General features: G+C 34.0%; 2 protein-coding genes across 7 annotated transcripts; both read right to left on the bottom strand.

The window, feature by feature from the left end:
* Positions 1–1,516: 1,516 nt before the first annotated feature.
* LOC105115065 (probable inactive serine/threonine-protein kinase scy1) lies at positions 1,517–11,583 on the bottom strand. Of its 6 annotated transcripts, none has more exons than XM_011011838.1 (22): positions 11,452–11,583; positions 11,109–11,254; positions 10,829–10,933; positions 10,325–10,476; positions 9,788–9,860; positions 9,548–9,670; positions 8,965–9,073; positions 7,779–7,858; positions 7,539–7,620; positions 6,145–6,284; positions 5,942–6,052; positions 5,670–5,786; positions 5,466–5,555; positions 5,252–5,305; positions 4,992–5,066; positions 4,740–4,815; positions 4,446–4,545; positions 4,286–4,352; positions 3,561–3,634; positions 2,812–2,921; positions 2,285–2,545; positions 1,517–2,169 (listed from the first exon to the last, which is right to left on the bottom strand). In XM_011011838.1, the coding sequence occupies exons 2-22, from the start codon at positions 11,232–11,234 to the stop codon at positions 1,889–1,891; spliced, it is 2,406 nt and encodes an 801-aa protein (XP_011010140.1). In that variant the 5' UTR covers positions 11,235–11,254; positions 11,452–11,583; the 3' UTR covers positions 1,517–1,888. The 6 variants fall into 6 exon arrangements, with proteins under 6 accessions (XP_011010140.1, XP_011010141.1, XP_011010146.1 ...); XM_011011839.1 differs by having other exon boundaries at positions 2,285–2,542; XM_011011844.1 differs by having other exon boundaries at positions 11,109–11,250; positions 11,452–11,547.
* Positions 11,584–13,942: 2,359 nt separating this feature from the next.
* On the bottom strand, positions 13,943–16,724 carry LOC105115064 (Tetratricopeptide repeat (TPR)-like superfamily protein). Its single transcript, XM_011011837.1, has one exon. It carries the CDS (start codon positions 16,563–16,565, stop codon positions 14,013–14,015), a length of 2,553 nt encoding a protein of 850 aa, XP_011010139.1. The 5' UTR covers positions 16,566–16,724; the 3' UTR covers positions 13,943–14,012.
* Positions 16,725–18,995: the final 2,271 nt, after the last annotated feature.

Raw genomic sequence — 18,995 nt, 5'->3', positions numbered from 1 at the left:
CCAGGTTTTCAATCTTCCACCTCCAGCTTCTCCGTAATCATTGCCTCGTTCAAGGAAGACTTCATGACTTTGTTCCCCTCCAAACTTTCTGGAACAGTGACCATAAGACCTAACACTACAAAAAATTTCTCTGTTTTGCCTGCTATCAAGTACCAACAAGTATTTAAAAGTACTTTCTATATACAAAAGCGCAACTATTATGGCTATCTAGTTTTTTATTTTTACAATTATCGCGGGTGTGCAGCGCCGCTGAAATCTTCATCTTGGATGATGAATCGGGTTTTGATGTGAAAAATAGAAGGAATTTTTATGGTTTAAAGGCTTGGAGTGCATCTAATATTTTAATTATTAAAATCTCTAATTAGTCTACAAAATCAAGATAAGATAGAAATGATCAAAAAAAATTAAAAAACTAAGAAAATCAGAAAAAAAAAATTAAAAAACAAAACAATAAAAAACCGATTAAACCAGTAAGAGTTTTGAAAAAACTGACAAGTTGGGTTCAGTTTTATAAACCTAAAATTTAAAAAAACAAATTGAACTAAACCTAAACCAAAAAATAAAACATAAAAAACAAGCCAAATCAGTTTTTGACGTGAAAAAAATAAAGAGTTCATCCTTTTATGATTTAAAAGTTTAAAATTATCAATTAGGATTTTAATCATAAAAAACTTTAATTGATCTATAAAATCAAGATAAGAGAACCGATTATATATAGGAAAGATAATATCAGTCATAATATTTTTTATTTAAGATAAACCATGATTTTATGAGTCAAACTTAACCATTCTAAAATTAAATAATATATTCATTATATTTTTGTTTTACTAGGAATATATCTATGTTTTAAAATATTAAAAAATAAAAAATATAATTTTTTTAATATTTTAAAATTTTAAATTAAGTTTTCTATAAACTTATTATTAAATCCATTAGACATGTAAAATAGAAAAACCTGTTATCAAATCATGGAATATATTTTTAGTTTTCTTCTCTTTCTCATTCATATTTTTTATTGAAAATACGAAGATGATTTATTTATTTATTTTGGAGAAATTTAGCATTATTACAAGCTAAAACCAATGGTTAAAGATGTTTTTCATCACTTTTTTTATCCATTTATCCAAGACATTCTAACAAAATAAAAATAAAAATAATTATGCTTAAGTCACGCAAATAGCCCTTTCACTAATTAAATCACAAACCCTACAATCACTCACACTTACACCCGCAATCTCAACAATTTATCCAAATATCAACATCGACGAGACATCACAACAATTTCCACAAGATCATTTCAGTCAGATTGCAGTGCAAGAGTTTTCTGACTTCTGCGCCGGCATTTGCATTGATAAGACACAACACGAATCTAGACGGCTTGAGACCTCCGACCACTGAACGTCCCCAGCACATCTTTTTGATCCATCTCAATATCCAAGAATCCACCGTGAGAGTGGAACCTCTTGTTTCTCTCACCAGTTAAATCATGAGTTGAAGATTTTGCTATGGTAACAGATGCCATTAAAGACAATAAATTCGCTTCGATCCACGAGCACAAAAACACTTACTCCAATCATGTGCATTACATCTTAAGCATGTCTACATGCTCCGTGAATTTGCCATTTCAAAATACAAGCTGCTGCAGAAACTAATTTACCCAACATACATCGCAAAGCGTTCGAGCAGGCAACAGTCATCCTGAAGTAGAAACAAAACAGATAGAGGAATATGATGTACAAATGAATGATATTACAAATCAATTATGTTGGCAGGCAGTACAAGATACAACTCCTGGCGACTAGGATCCATTCTATCTTAATGCGAAAACCAGTCACCATAACAAAAATTTACAGAACTTGATTTTTCATCCTCGTTCTCTGTCCCTGAATTACATCCCAGACGAGGATGTCCGGTTTATCCTTTGCGCGCCCAATTTTGGAGCAGCAGGTTTACCTCGGCCTCTACCAGCCACCAGTGGTTTGGCCCTCGTAGTAGGTGGGGGAGCAGCAATCGCAGCCCAGGGATCATCATCATCATCAAGTGCTGTAGCTGATTTGACATTCAAAGGCTTTTTATTGGTTTTTGGAGCAGGGGCAGCTATAGAACCCCATAAATCATCATCTTCATCTTTTGTCGCCCTCCCAGTACTTTTTGGTCGCACACTTGCAGCTGAAGAAAGGGTAAAAGTGCTAATTAAAGAGACTTGATAAACGTACCATCAGGAGAACAGGTGGCAAGGAGATGCAACGTAATTGAACTATAGTTATGTGTATGATGATATCACCTTGTGCTTTTTGCTGTGAAACTGGCTGTGAGACAGGCCGCTTCTGAGCTGCTTGAATGCTTGCAAGAGCTGGAGAAGGCTTTGGCTCTTCAAGAGGTTCAATATCATCCCACCCATCTTTGTCACTACCCTGCTCTTCATGAATTCCATCTTCAATTTCTCCCCAGCCATCTGTTGAAGTTGGGGACTCCGGTACAGGTTGATCAGCCAAGTCTCCGCTGGAATTTACCCGGGCTGGTGCTATACTCGGAGAGTCCATCACTATGATCACCATACAAAACAGTGATCAGATATTGAATTGATAGATAAATGCATCATAATAAAAGCAGGCATAAGCAATGCTGCAGCAAGCATTGCTGAATCAACAGTGCATTTCACCATCTAATATCAATGTGCAGTTCACACAGCATGATTGGCATGCCCTCAGAAAACACATTGGCCATTAAGATACTTGACTAGTGGTCAAATAGACACTCTCCTCCATTTAAACCCATAAAAAATGCAAAACAAACAATCAAGATGTATACCTGAGCTGGCATTGGAGGTTGTGGAAGATAGAGGAACGCCAGAATTTGCAGGAGCAAGTGGAGCTTGTTCTGAAGGTTTACCTTTGCTAGTCAAGGAGCTCATGGCCCATCTGAATGATAAAAAATGGTTTCAGATTAAGTACAAAATTCATGGAGTAAGACTGTAGCCAGGAGATATGCATGTTAAAAACAAAAACTTGACAAAAACATCATTAATGGAGCGAAGCATTACTTTATGCATAGTTTTAACTGCCTTAAGTTAGACACTGCAAACAGAAATGCATTGATAAGGTGTCATGCAATCATTGAGATTGGTGTGATGTAACTTGTAAGCATTTGAATACACAATTTTGATTTATTAATGTGCACCGCTACGACTAAGACTAAAAAAAAATAGATCATTCAACCAAGTCGTGCTTAACAAATGCTGTCAAAAGAATCTGATTGATGTGCAATATATTAAAAATATAGGATAAGAGAGTACAAATAAACTCTAATGTCAACCTCTAGCAGAAAAGGAACACAACAAAAATGGGGGAGAAGAGGTTGAAAGGGGAAAAAAAAACATACACATTCAGAATGCATAACATTAAGATTTGCTCCTAGCAATGATAGTACATGAAAAAAAACCCACAACCCTACTCAATTTACCAGTTACATCAGGTGATTAAATCCCAGCTATTAAAGGACCAGTGCCAATTAAGAGCATTTCAAAGTGTTCCAACATGACGAGTTCCAAAACCACTTACCCAAGTAAACTAGCATTTCCTGGTATTGATGAGATTCCTGTGCTTGCAGCTCCAGCTGTGTCTCCAACATTTGTCTACAAATGACCAAAGAGGGAAAAAATCAATATAACCCAATGCTTTGAAATTAAAATCAACAGCATCTTGCTGGAAGTGAACCAGATCATGGACACCTCTAAATTATGACCAGCCATGTCATGGAGATAGAGTAAAAGAGAATAGCAGAATGAAGGACATCAACAACAGACATTACTAAAGACTTTGGACTTCTTTAACCAATATAATTAAGAAGCAATTTCCAAGGAATTGGCATGACAAGATTGACATACAAACAGATGTTAAGTTATCACTGTAGCGAGCAGAAACTATGACATGGCAACCAGAAAGCTTTTCACATTTGACATCATAAGCTTCTCCCAGTCAAGCATACTAACAAATGGACGGTTGCATATAAAATGGAATAAATGGTCCATTGCCTGGGTGAGGCAGGGGCAGGAGAAGGTTCAGTGAACCAGATAGCAAATATTTCACAAGAGATACCATTTCTGCATGAGTGCGTGCAAGTATTGACTGAGAAAGCAGCAGAACTTGGTTTGTATAGGCTGTCCATCTAATATCCTTTATAATGCATGTGCACTCATACTTAGTAATCTCTTCAAATTTCTATGTGCCCATATTGAAAACAGAAAGCATGTTGAAATAAAAGCAACAGCAATTCATAAGCACACCTCATGGTATTGCTTCACTATTTGCAAAAACTGTTCAGCTGCTTGAAAAGATTTTGATCGAACATCACTGGTAAGAAGAAAAAGAAAGAGAGCATTTCAATTCTTGTGCAATGCAGGGAAAACACTAAAATATGTAAAAATCATCCAGAGAAAATATAACCTGTCAGGATCAATGGTAAGTACAACAACATTTGGAAGAATCCGAGTTGCGATCTCAGTGACATCATAATAAGAACTAGTGGCACACAAAGCCATTACTCCTGCCATAATACAAGTTTATTTTAGGCATTGTGCAGAACACCAGGATGTAAAGGCACTAGATTACATCTAAAAAAAAATTATTTCACATAGGTTGTAGGAAAAAATAAAAACTTGAAATGAATGAAACTTTTCTCAGAATAAGAACATGATCAAAAGAGCAAATAGTAAATGAACAGAATGTACAGTTTTATACCTGCTCCTCTGGCAGGAGAAAAAGTATCACGCAGTGCTCGAACTGTAAAAGCATTAATTAGAACTCTCTTCCTTGTCTGCTTGTAATTCAAACAAACAAGAGAACATTTTCACAAAGAAAATCTAGTAAATTCTCAATTAATCAATGATTACATAAAATCAATAGAACTACAAGATTGATCATCCTCAACAAGAATAGAAAGATTCTTGATGCATAGAATTAAAGGCAACATGACAATTCGCTCATTCTTACCCCTTCATTCAAGTAGCTTGCGATATTCCCAAGTAATATGGTGGTATTTGTTCTAATTGCAGGCTCTTCATCAACCTACAAAAAACAAACCTATTAAACTACAGATAATATATTAAAATAGGACAGGGGGAAAAAGGATCATCAACTGAAAGGAAAGAACTTCAAAGTAAAGCCAAAAGAAATGCAGCCTAAGGCAGTCTAAATGGTAACAAAGTAATCTAAACAGACTTCAGTTGTATCAACAAATAAATCATACAGACCTGTAACTTCGAAAGATATTTCAGCAAGGAGCCCGAAATAGTACGTTGAGAAAGCTGCAATTTCAGGTGAAACAAAAGCAACATTCAGGAAGAACTCGAAAACCACAATTAATTACTTACAAGCATAACACGGAATGAACCAGTAAACCTCAAGCAGAAAAACAGCAATAATTACAAGGGTCACATATGGCCACTGCAAAAGTCATACAAGTACCTTAGGTGCCAAAACCAGCATGGATTTAAGAGTCAATTCACGAAGAAAAGCAGATGTATCAGAGAACCCAGTAGCAACATGAGGGAAAACCTGGCCACATTATCCCCATTGAGAATTACAATATTATGAAGACCATATTCCAAATAAAATTATCTAGTTTGCTTGAATAAAAACAATATGAAGTCACTGATCAATGATGCATACTTGCTCATCAACAACTTGTGCTGATAATGACTCTCCATATTGATCAATATGTTGCAGGAGACTAACACGAATAGCACGATCATTGGAGGAAAAAAGTTTCACAATAGTCGGTAACACCTGCAAAAAATAGGAACTTACCTCCATGACATGACAGTACTATACAAATGATGACAACATCTTGGCACTTCAAGAGAAGTGTTATAGAAATCTTTAAACCAACCATGACTCATGAAAATAAGATAAATGCAAACAGATGGGAAAAAAGAAAAGACCTTGACACTAAATTCTTCAGATGAAAGCCAAGAACCCATTTTCAACAATGCAGTCAAAGCAGGAGCAGCAGCAGAACCAAATTCAAGGGCAGAAGCTAATAAAGGAAGTAACTGCAGAAACCAAGATAAATACAAAAACAGGAAAAACCTATAAGAGTATGAAATTTATGTTTACATAAACATTAGAATCTGAACTTTCCCACCTTTTTCAGTACAATTTGGCGAGGAAGTTGCTCTGCTAAATTTGGAAGTTTGCGGAAGAAGGTGTCCTTCTCAACACTGTCTTTCAAAGTAAGAATTTCCATAAAATGTATGGTGTCTACCAACTTATTCTGGAAGTATTCTGCAAAATCCATTAGTAAAAATATCGGTATAGTAAAATGGAAAGCTAAAAGCAAAATTGGAAGTTATAGAAACAATAGAAAAAAACACGTGTCTGAACTCATGCAGTCCAATTGAGCATGGGGGTAGAACAACATTTTCCTATAAATATTTATCTAAACTGTTGCAACCATGAAAGCCTAATCAGCTTCTTCTATTCCGTTCTTAAGAGTTTCCAAAATCAGATTTGACTCCTACTTTCTCCTCTCCTGCTCTGGTGGCCAGATCAAATAATGCTCCTCAACTCTCTTCAGAAACTAAGAAGACAAGGCCAATGAATACAGCTCAGATACATAGCTAGAGCACTTGAACACTCTGATCAGCATATCCTATAAGTGTCCATCTGTTACCCAATCATTTTAGTGCAGCCAAGAATCGTTCTTGGGTTATCAAATTGGGATTGCCATAGGGAACACTATAAATTTAGTTGCCCAAGCCCTCTTTCTGCAATGAAAATGCCATCTTAACATTTTACACTTCTCTTATGCAGGTAATCTACACATACTAATGGCAATATAACTACAGAAAAATCTAACTTTAATTGGTTAAGATAGCTACAGGAACTAAACTAGACGAATAGGTGGAGAAAATTCCTAATCTCATTCTATAGAGGATGCTTGTAAAGTAAATAATTGTGATGAATTCAACAGAATTCATAATTTTACCCAACGTTAATGTTTGGTATGATTGATACAAATTAGAAATGAACTGAAATGGCTTTTACAAGCCATGATTTTTGTACACTTTCAAATCATTGCCTGGAGGATTCAGATTTGCTCAAGAATTCAGCTGATTCAGGGCCTATTTTTGGAAAACCAAAATCCCCTAAAGCATAGGAATGTAAATACAGGTAAATAAAAAGGGGGTACTAAAGGCAATTCAACCAGCCCAATTACTTGTGTCTATATTGTTGTTTGGTTACAATTTCTTAAAAGCCAAAGTTATCCTTAAAACTTTTATGAATGCACATTTTGAGGTGGATAGTTGAAATTTCATCATTTTTTTGTTCTAAATTGACAAGTTCCATCCTGTGGAATTCAAATCCCTACAAATTTATTAAAAAAAAAAAAGAACAAGAAGAAAGCAACATGAATTTTAGCAAAACAAATTCAATTCTAATGAATTTAATATGGATTTGATATCAGACATGCTGTTAGTAGGACTAAAAAGTTCCTCCAAGAACATAAACTACAATTAACTCATAACAAGAACTCACCACTATTTTCTATGAGCTTTGCTGTATTCATCCTGCGAGAGGGCATAGAACTCAACAGGCGCTGATAATCCTGAAGTAAAGACTGGGGAAGGGAAAAAACATAGGTGGTGCAAACGAAAATAAATTATGAGTTGAAGTCAATCACCAAGGACAAACTAAGATACGCAGAAAGAAGCCATGAAACAGTGCCTAAAACTATCATCATGGCTAATGTGTGTAAATAAATTCCTGAAGGCAAACCTTTGGAATGGAAGATGTGTTACGCAGCTCTTCTGTTTTACCCAACTTCATACCAGAAAAAAGTTCATATATAAGACATCCTATCAATCAAAACCAGAAAGGAAAAAAGAAAAACAATCAGATTGTCTGCAGAAACTTGCATAGAAGAAAATAAAAATAACTAAAGATTATTTTTCCCACACATTTCTTTGCCTCAACACATATTAAATTTAGGATGCTTTAACAACAAACAAGAATTGCGATGAACAGTGCATAAGGATGACAGATGAAAAGCTAGTGGATAAAAAAAGTTGAACTTTGAAAATTTTCTCATACTTGATAAAATTGACCCAGAAGCACGAAGCAAATGATGCAAAATGATTGTTGGGGGATCTAACAATCTAAAGGTGAGTGGAAAGATACAACTTATATAATAAAGGGAGGGTTATTCAAGAAGACTAAAGGGAAAGCGAGGAAATTCCTGGGAGAATATGGACTATGGGGCAAAGCATAAGAGTATGACTAAGAGGAATTGAAATATAAGTGGATAGGAATGTGGTGGGTAAAATAGTTTTCAATGGTTCGCATGGATCAACTACAATAGCATTTCAATAAGAATTGAAAGATTTTTGAAGATGCCTAGAGTAATTCAAAAGTTTTCTTGAAGAGCTTGTCTTATGTTGAGGACTTGTTAGAACAGAGAAAACTTCAAAAGCCATTCCATTAGTAATATGCATGGAGAGGCATTCCCTTTGTCCAATGGGAAGGAGAATTGACCAATACAAATACTTAAAATAATAGACTAGCAACAAGTTTGCTTTTCCTGTAAAAATGATCACATGTCTCTCAATGGAAATATTTTGTTGTTAAGTGAACAAATATAAATGTCAGATCATTTGGTTTTTTTTTTTAAATTGCCATGTGGCACACACGTGGCAATCAAGGAGATGGGTCCACATAACCAGCATCATGTTCACATGAACCTCCAAAACTAGGATCTCAATGAAAATATATTTAAATATGGATTATCTTGTCCCAATGAAAGGCAGAGTTCCAATTTTAATTGAACAGATCAGGATAGGCATGCACAACAAACAAATTCCAAGATCGTAGTTTGTCAATGAATACAAAGTTGCACCACCATTTTAACTGACCAAAGTATGGTATAATTAAGCAACCATCTAAAAATGGAGCAAAACAGACTTACCTAAGCCCCAAGAATCAATGGCCCAAGGTGGAGATTTTCTTATTGCAACCCAATCAGACTTAGCCAACTCCATTGGTTTATATTGTGATCCAATAAGCCATTCATATTGCTGGAAAAATAAAAAACATACACTTAAACCCATCCAGCTATAACCATTTCTAATCTTTAAAACAAATCCAAGTTAAACTATGAAAAACAGAAAGAATATCAGCAGTGGTAGCTCCTAAATCGACCATCCACCACCATAAAGAATTCTATAGTTGATTAATGGAAGAATATGCTGAAAATTTATAACATAATTGAAACATTTCATCAGTGAGAAACATGAGGACAGAACAAAACAGGCTGTGTAAGCCTTATTCTAAATTACAAAAAAACTTTCCAAGAGAACAAGTTTATTCGTCGATGTAAATCAATTTACAAGAAACAAACTTCTTAAAGCAATTCTCAAGAAGTAATCAGAGTCTATCCTACTTGCAAAAGCTGCTCAATTTTGAAATTTAGGAATATAGTACAAAATAAATCTACTATAAGAGTAACAAGAAATGTCCATCTATCGCTCACTTCCAGACACTTGAATTACCAGCATTGGTCCAGTTGCATTCCCATTGCTTCCATCAAACTCAGATAGAACATCAAAAGCATGTAACTTCCAATCTAAAGTTGGTGTAACAACAACACTGGCCAAGCAAACATTACCATGTACCTGCAGTGACCAAAGATAGTCAGAAAGTGATGCAAACAATGAAGACTAGAGAAAGGAGACAGGAGTTGATCAATTTTGCTGATCACATATGGAGTTGATGGAGTTGGAAGTGCTTACAAGTTTACAATCATTATTTAAGAAGCTCACAGCTTTAGCTATCTGGTTCAGCCCCCAGGCATAGTACTCATCCCTGCCAGGAAAAGAATATAATGAAAATTATAACGAACCCTATCATTCAACGGTAATTGAAAAAGGCAGGATTGCCCCAGAAATGACAAAGTGGAGGAAACTGGCCAAAGCACTCTTGGATAAGGCTTAGCCTAGTTGAGATGGGTTCAATTTGTAATAGTCATTCTCAACATGTGCCACCATCATATGAATCGTGTGTTATCTCATGTGGAGAGCATGGTAGATTGTAAACAAGGAATTACAGGAGGAGATGGTAAACATCCAGCTAAAACAACATGATCCTGAAACATTGCCTAGGCTGTGTGCTTGTGCACTACCAATAGATTATCATGATAAGAATGAAAAGCAATGCATGAGTTAGAAATCATGTAATAAAAAAGAGGAGGGGAGGGATTGGGCGTGCGGCCATCAGAGATGGAATGAGCAAAAGAGTAAAGCAACTCCAGCACATTAGAGCAGTCATACCTGTGTGCGCCTTCTAAACCTAGTTCCTTGATCTTCTCAGATAGCGGCATAACAGGCTCTGTTACAATATATATAGTAACCCTTGAGCTAGAGCCTTCAACACTTTCAACTTCAGTACTGTGAAGAAATGACAAGATATTTGGATGTCTGACCTGGAAAGAAGCAACAGCAGCTTCAATGCTAGTGGGGAAATGGTGTTTGAAAAGGTAAATTTCAAAAAAAAAAAAAAAGATAGAAATAACCCTTATGATCACACAACAAATTTCTTCTCTTGTCGACGACATAAGAATGGGTCAAAGATTGTAAGCACCTAATGTTATTGAAGTTTGCCCATAGAAACAACAAGCCTCAAAAAAGATAAGCCAAAAAAATAGGAATCATAAAAGTTAAGCTTTGCAACTGAACAATTTCAAGAAGAAGCAAGCATGCCAAATGGGTTACTGTGCTTGAGAAGACCTCAGCCTACATAATAAAAATAAAAGGATAGAGAAAAGGCAAACTCACAGTACGAAGACGCTTGACACCATTACGGCCAGCTGCTAAATGGCCATCCATTGCATTACTTCCAGAAAGAGAAAATATGGACACCGCAGATCCACCATCGTCATCCTGAAAATCAATCAACATGAAAAAAAAAAAACGAATCCTCATCCAGGTTCACATACCACAATGAATTACATTTTAAACATGATCAAAAAGAACCAATTCGTCGTCCATTAGTAGTAGTACACTACAATAAGATAAATAAATCCTAGCGTAAAAATCGAAGGATTTTAAATTGAACCTTGGAGGTTCCGCGATGGTGAGTCCAGGATCCCCAAGCGGTAGGGTAAGGATCGCCGATATTGTAAGGGAGATCTTTCAGTCCGGTACCAGATCCACCCACCACTCCTTTTAAGAATCTCAGCATCTTCCTCTTTCTGTTGCTATCTTATAATATGACAAATCAATCACCAATCCACTAAGATCTAGAAGGGTTAGAGATGGAGGAGAGGTAAGGTTTTCAGTTTTAGTTTCTCTTGTTTCTCCGTCTCTGCGTATGTATGGTATTATGACACCACCTGTGTGCCAAAATTGAAAAAATAAAGAGAAAAAAATGAAAGAAATTGGAGTCTGTTTCTGTCTACCTGTTATCTGACTATGACCTTGGGTTGGTTCAACTAGGTGCCTTTCGCTTTGTACGCTCGCGCAAGCCTTTAGCTTTGAGATCGGAGCAAGACTGCTTGTCACTAGTCATCTTTTGACGAACTTGATTATGATTAACTTACCCGTGCTCCACCGTGAGCTCTCTTTTTTTTTTTTATTCTTTTTTTCAACTGATTTTACCGTTTTAAATAAGTTAGTTTTAATTTAATTACATAATAAAAAAATATTAATAAATTAATTTAAACCAACTCCAATTACCATAATAAATTTATAATTCTGATAATAAAATATGAGCTAATTTGATTTTTCGCTTCACATTCAGATTCAAATCATAAAACAAGTTAACTTAATATAAAAAAATAATAAAAATCATAAAATTATTTAAAAAAAAATTAATATAAAAAAATAATAAAAATCATAAAGTTATTTTAAAAAAAATAATAATAATATCAATTCATATTAACTTTTTAAATTTATGATCCAAATTATTAGATCATAAACACTTTATCTAAAAAAACCATAAAATTTAATTTTTAATTTATAAAATATTAAAAAAATAAATTAAAAAAATTATACAAAACGATTAAAAATAATAAGTAATAATTAAAATAATAAAAATCTGAATTGAAATACAAAATAAATTTTATCTTTGATTGAATGGTAAAATTAAAAAGAAAAAATAATTTAACAAAAGGCTAAAAAATTAAAAAAAATAAGAGCTAAATTGAAAAAACTAACATTTCATAAATTGTGATTGAATGATGAGATTGAAAAAAAAAATTAAAATTTTACAAAATAGCAAAGTAAGAAATTAAAAATCAAAAAAATAATAATAAAAATAAAAAATTCCTATAAATTAGAGGACAACTATAAAATTTTGCATGGTTAGTATTAGTTTTAAGAGGATGAGAAAAAAATAAACAAGGAAGGGAAAAAAAGTGTCGCCAACAATAAATCATGTTACCACTAATTGATACACTACACCATAAAAAAGATAACATAGCAATACTTTCAATAGAAAGAGATTTTAGCTGCTAAGAATATCTGCATGCACCACCCAAAGACCATAGACACCTCTTATGTGCCAATTAATTTATTTTTTTTTATTTTGTATATTTATTTAAATATTAAATTAACCTTTAGCTAATCTGATACTAACAAAACAAATCATTGTAAAAAATACAAAAAAGCCTTTGGAAACCATTTTTATTTTATTTTATTGCTTCTAAAGGTATTTTGATCATTTTATTATATTTTTTCTTATTTTTTATATTTATAAAAGTATCAAATTATCCTCAGTTGACATAATGATAACAAAAAAAACTATTATGAAAATATAAAAAATCCAATTAAGGCTAGTTTTATTTTTTTATTTGCCTCCAATAGTATTTTAGTCATTTCATTATATTTTTGAAATACAAAAAGACTTATTTATCTATAATTAATTTAGTAATAACTAATAACTTTTAAAAAACACCTTAATACTTAGCCAATTTTAAAGGTTATTTTTTATAAGGGCAAAGGCATGAAAATATTATTTATTCAAGAATTGCTAGTTTTAAAATCAAGAACTCAAAGTATGAAAAAACATCACAAGATCAGTTATATCTAGATAAGTCAAATTTAATATTCATTTCATCAAAAAGAATCACTAGTTTATTCAAAACATCATGACTATTGAATTTTACCGCAAAGAAAACAATATATAGTGTTTCTAAATAACCCTAATGAATCTTTATTGGATTGCTAGCCAATAAACCCAAACTAATAATCAAATAATACAGGTCTAATGTTTAAAATAATTCTAAAATATTGATTTTGAGCCAAAACAAACCCGAACTAAAACATAAGTCCTAAACTAAATATAAATATCTAAATAATGAAATAAAACAACAAATGTGTAACTTAACATAATTCAGATGGTTACAAAGAAATAATTTAGCCCAAAAATAATTTATCATTAAATATTTCCATCCTCATTTTCTTGTGTAGTTAAAATTAAAAAAAAATTATATAAAAAGAATTTTAAAATACTAAGGAATAGTGGTCACACTTAAAACTATGTTTTTATTTATTAAATATTAAAAATCCTTATAGAATTAGAAAACTTAAAAAAAAATACTAAATATTATTATATTATGAGAAAATTTAATCATCTTTAAATAAGAAATCTACAACTTAAAAGGCAACTAATAATAAAATTTATATTGTATTTGTTAACCTGTATCGTAAGATTGTTTTAAAATCTAATTGATCTTTAACTTAATTTAAAATAATATATCTGGAAATTACTACTAAAATTTCAGTTTAATCTAATTATCAAATTAAAATTTATTGCAGGCAACGTAAAATCAAACAATAAATATAATTACATTAGAATTTAAATTTTTTTATTTAACTTTTTTTTTTTGAATCATATAGTATCATTTCAATTTACTTCTTAATCTTCAAATGAAACTTGAGCAACACGTCTTTGCTGTCAAAGCAATTGGTAGAACATTAACGGATTCCTTTTGGGGAGCAATTCATCCCTTCCAGGATGTCATTCTTGCAAGGCCTCAACACTTTCATAATGACCTCCTTTCTTTCGCATGTTTCTCCTAAGACTATTCAATAAGTCATAGATCTCTATTGTCCTCGGAGACGAGCAATCACCAGAGAAGAAAACATCAATGCTATTCCCTACTTCAATCCAACTGCACCCAGGACTCTTCTTTAAGCCTTTTTCTTTCATTGAAGCCCGCAAGTTTGCAGCCCTGTCCTGCAATTCATTTTCTCCATAAAGATTCAAAAGTTGAACATAATTGCTGCCCCTACTTGGTTCGATATCCAATAGCTTATGAGCTGCCAGCTTACCAAGCTCAACATTATGATGAACTCTGCATGAGCATAACAAAGATAGCCAAATACTCCTGTCAGGTTCAATAGGCAAGTTTTTCACAAAAGCATAAGCATCATCCAGGCGTCCTGCACGGCCCAAGAGGTCAACAATATTTACATAATGCTCCATTCTTGGCTCAATCCCATGCTCCACCGTCATCAATTGAAAAATTTTTAGCCCTTCCTCAATGAAACCACAATGGTTGCAAGATGACAGAAGAGAAATGAAAGTAATATCATCAGGAGCGATTCCAAAACTTTTCATCTCATCAAATAATCCCATTGCTTTCAACCAATCCCCATGTGATCCACAACCAGCAATCATTATATTCCAGGTAACCAAGTTTGTCTGAAGCATGTTTTGAAAGATATGCTGGGCATATTTCAAGAATCCACACTTGATATACATATCAATCAGAGCATTCTCTAGTTGAAGGTCAGCTGGAATCCTCTGTCTTGTCAGATACCCATGCACAGCCTTTCCTTTACGTAGTACTGCAACTGACGAAACAGAAACAAGGACACTTGTAATAGAGACAGAATCTGGAAACAAGCCATACTGTGACAATTGAGAAAAAAGACTAATGGCCAAGTCTGGGAGGCCATTCCTGCAATAGCAAGATATTATAGAATTCCAAGCTACAAGGTTCTTAAGTGGCATATCAGAAAATACATTTCCAGACATCTTTGGGAAATTAAATTTGGAGTACATATCTACCAGGGAACTTGCTACGAAAACATCCTGTTCCAACCCTCTTTTAATAGCAAATCCATGGATAGTGCAACCGAGATTGACATTCTTTAGTCCTGTACAAGAACTCACAACGCTTGCAATAATATCAGAATCTGGTTTCTCCCCATAGACTGTCATTGAGTTGTAAAATTCCAAAGCCTCCATGTATTTCCTATTTTGGCAAAAACCTGATATCATGGAACCCCATGCAACTACGTCCCTTCCTTTTATTGTGTTAAATATTGAATTAGCATCATCACTATTACCGCATTTTGAGTACATGGTCAACAGAGCACTCTGTAGAGCAACATTACTTTGAATAGGTCTTTTTACTAATTCTGCATGAATCGACCTACCAAAATCATATGAACCAACCAAACAGCAAGATGATAAAACATTTGTTGCTGTAAGAGAATCAGGTGGAATTTGAAGTAACTTCATCTGTTTGTAAATTTTCAAACCATCATAAGAGCGTCCATTACCAACATATGCCGAGATCATTGCATTCCATAATTCAGTCTTTTTCACAGAAACCTGATCAAAAACATTTTCGGCATCTTCAACCAACTTGCACTTGGAATACATAGTCAATAGTGAAGTACAAACATAAGGGTCATTCTCAAAACCCAGCTTAACCAGATCACAATGAACCTGCATGCCAAAACTAACAAATTCACCCTGACAACAAGCACTTAGAGTAGTAGTAAAGGATGCTGAAACAAGTTTGACATTCTCATTCCTCGCTAACATATATACTTCCAAGCTATTTTCCCACAAGCGATTCTCACCAAATCCTCCAATCATCACATTCCATGCTACAACATTGCCCTTATCTTCCAAATCTTTGAACAAACGCCACGCATCCAGAGGTCTACCGCAACTAAAGTACATATAAATTAGTGCACTGTCCAAAAAAGGGTCACCGTAAAACACTTTTCTAACGCTATAACCATGAATTTGCTTCGCATATCCCAAATGCCCATCAGACGCACTCAGTAGAATACACAATGAGTAGGCATCAGGCCTAACACCAAATAATTGCATTCTACAAAACTGAGCTATACCCTCCTTTTTATGTCCAAATCGAAAGTACCCATCAACTATAGAATTCCAAAAGGTTACATCTTGGCCTGACACTTCACTCTCAGGCAATTTATCAAACACATTAACTGCATTCCCAAATGACCCGCATTTAAAATAAAAATTGATAAGTGAGGTAGTGATGTAAGGATCGGAGTAGAAGAAGCCTTTGGTGATGATTGTAGAATGAATTGTTTTTCCATATTGAAGATTTGAAAGGAAACCACAGGCCTTTAGGAGAGAAGGGTACGTGAACCTGGTAGCGTTTAGGGGATTTCTAGAGTAGAATTGCAAGGCATCTACATAGTGTCCTTGTTGAACTAAAGTTACGATTTTGGAATCGATCAAATCTGAGTGTGCTAGATTTGAAAGTTTGCGAGAAATTTGTTGAATGAAAAACATGTCAGCATGGTCGGCCAACACAAAACACACTAGTTCAGTAAGTAATACAAGGAGGGAGATATCTAAGATTCTGTTTTTGGTTTTTCGATTTGGGCGTGGGCGTGGGCGTGGTTTTGAGGGAATCTTGCATTTTTCACAACCTTATTTCATGGTATGCATATACTTTTTTAGATTAATATGGGTGTCCGGGCCAGCTTGCGTGCACCACGACTAATCCCACGGGTCCTGAAGTTAACGACCATGTAAGCCTCCAGTTACCATCATATGAGCAACTAAGGACTCGAACCTGAGACCATAGAGAGAGCAAACCTCTTGATCCCAAGTCCTTACCACTTGGCCACCACTAGATGGTTATGATATGCATATACTTGATTTGTTTACCAGTGGCTCAGGATGAGTCAGAGTCACCAGATCTCTGAGTACAGTAATCCAATGAATATAAGAAAAACTATTAACTTGTATGCACTACAACTGTAATTACTGAATTTCAATACAAAATCTCAAGCCACAGCTAATTTATCCTTGTACGATTTTGAGAGTCAAGGAACCTATATGCTTAAGTCACATTCGGATGCCCAGTGGCGAACTCCCAAGTTCAAAAACCATGGAAGTCAGCGCATAAATACTGATTGGTATGCCTACGATTTGCAACATGTCCAGTGTTATTGCTTTCAGCATCTGTCTATAGTCTCATCAATCTGCCATATTTCAAAAAATTCATGTTTACTTTTAGGCTCTTGTTTTACTGGTGGCCTTTCTCTTATTTGATAGTCCCTTTTCCTTCCCTTCTCTCTTCCTCTTCTTTGATTGAGTTTGGAATGATTGTCCAACCAACGACAGCTGCTGCTTCAGCCCGAAGCTTCTGGAAACATGACCCAAATGAAGTTTCTTCACCATAAAAATTCTGAACAAAATGCATTCTGAGCCAGTTTATTCATCCTTGGCTGAAGATAGAAATGAAAAGCAATGCATCAACATGAGAAGAAATTCAGGCTTAAAGGGGCAGCAAGATAGAGATAATAGGCAAATATATAGATGCCAGATGCAATGATTGAAGAAAGATCTGAACAACTTCGATATAATTAATACAACCAAAAAGCATCTCAAGGATTGCATGCTATAAATACAACTCAAAACTACATAGCCTTTTATCGGAAAGTCATGCCTCAGCAATAAGATAAATGACTCAAGTGCCTTCTGCAAATATAGAAGAAAACCTGTGAATCATACTGATTACTACATCTAACTCTCTGAAAATCCAAGCCTCTAGCAGTAACATCCATGGACAAAAGAAGAGCCGATCTCTCCGTTTTGAAAACTTGAAATTTGGTAATTCAGTCTTCCTGCTCCCACTCCCATGCAACTGAAGAGCGTTACATCATAGGAACCTCTGTGTTTTTTGCTTCTGATTGTGTTAATTTTATAAAAAAAATTAAGATTACTATTTCTTAAATATTGTCATGAACTTTACTGTACTAGTTTAATAATATTTTTTTAATTTAATAAAAATAAATTTAAAATCAAATAAATATTCAAAAATAAAATTTTAAAAAAAATTAACAAAAGCCCGATGTTAAACTTGAAAAGAAAAGGTTAGGCAAAGCATGCTTGCGGAGAAAAAGTAAAATTAATTATTCATTAAATACCAAAATATATTATACAAATAGCAATTGGATAAAGTTTATTTTTTATAATAATATGAATGTAAGAGTTATTTATAATTTTTTGAAACTATTTCATGTAGTGAATATATAAATTACTATATTTTAACATTATTGAATATATATTTGATTTGAATACAAATTAAAAAAAAGGCATGAATATAAATTTTGTGAATGTTTTTTGAATTTTTTTTATTTTTAATATCATTAAAATTTAGAAAAGGATCTCATATATATATTGACTCGTCATCTTTCTCACAAGATTCAAGAGTGGGTTTTTTAATAACCTTACCACTACGAAGAGTAGTGACTGATTTGACTTGATCCATGTGTTGGCTTCTGGAACTACTTGTATTTGCATTGTATTGCCCCTTGAGATTTTGTTGTGGTTGAGATGAAAACTTACCTTTCTCTTGAAAACTGAGAGCAGATATCAATTTTGCAAGAGTATCTTTAAAATTTGTTATGTTTTGAGCAAGTTAAGTATTGATTGTCTTTTGCTTTTCAATAAATATATGCAATGTTTCCTCAAGATTTATTCTAGGAGGTGGAGCATAAGGAGGTGCATATCCATGAAGATTTTGGAGATTATGGTGTGCTTGAAATGATAGTTGTGAAGTTTGTACATTGTTATTATCACTCTTCCAACTGAAATTTGGGTGATTTCTCCAATGAGGGTTGTATATTTGTGAGTACGGGTTGTGGTTGGCCCTTTGGAAACTGTTTAAAGCATGGGCTTGTTCATGGAGACATTCCTTAAAAGAAGACA

Source organism: Populus euphratica, unplaced genomic scaffold (assembly GCF_000495115.2).
Source record: "Populus euphratica unplaced genomic scaffold, PopEup_1.0 scaffold625.1, whole genome shotgun sequence".
Classification (NCBI taxonomy): Eukaryota; Viridiplantae; Streptophyta; class Magnoliopsida; order Malpighiales; family Salicaceae; genus Populus; species Populus euphratica.
The sequence above is the reverse complement of the archived record's forward strand: the minus strand, read 5'-3'. Positions and strand labels throughout refer to the sequence as shown.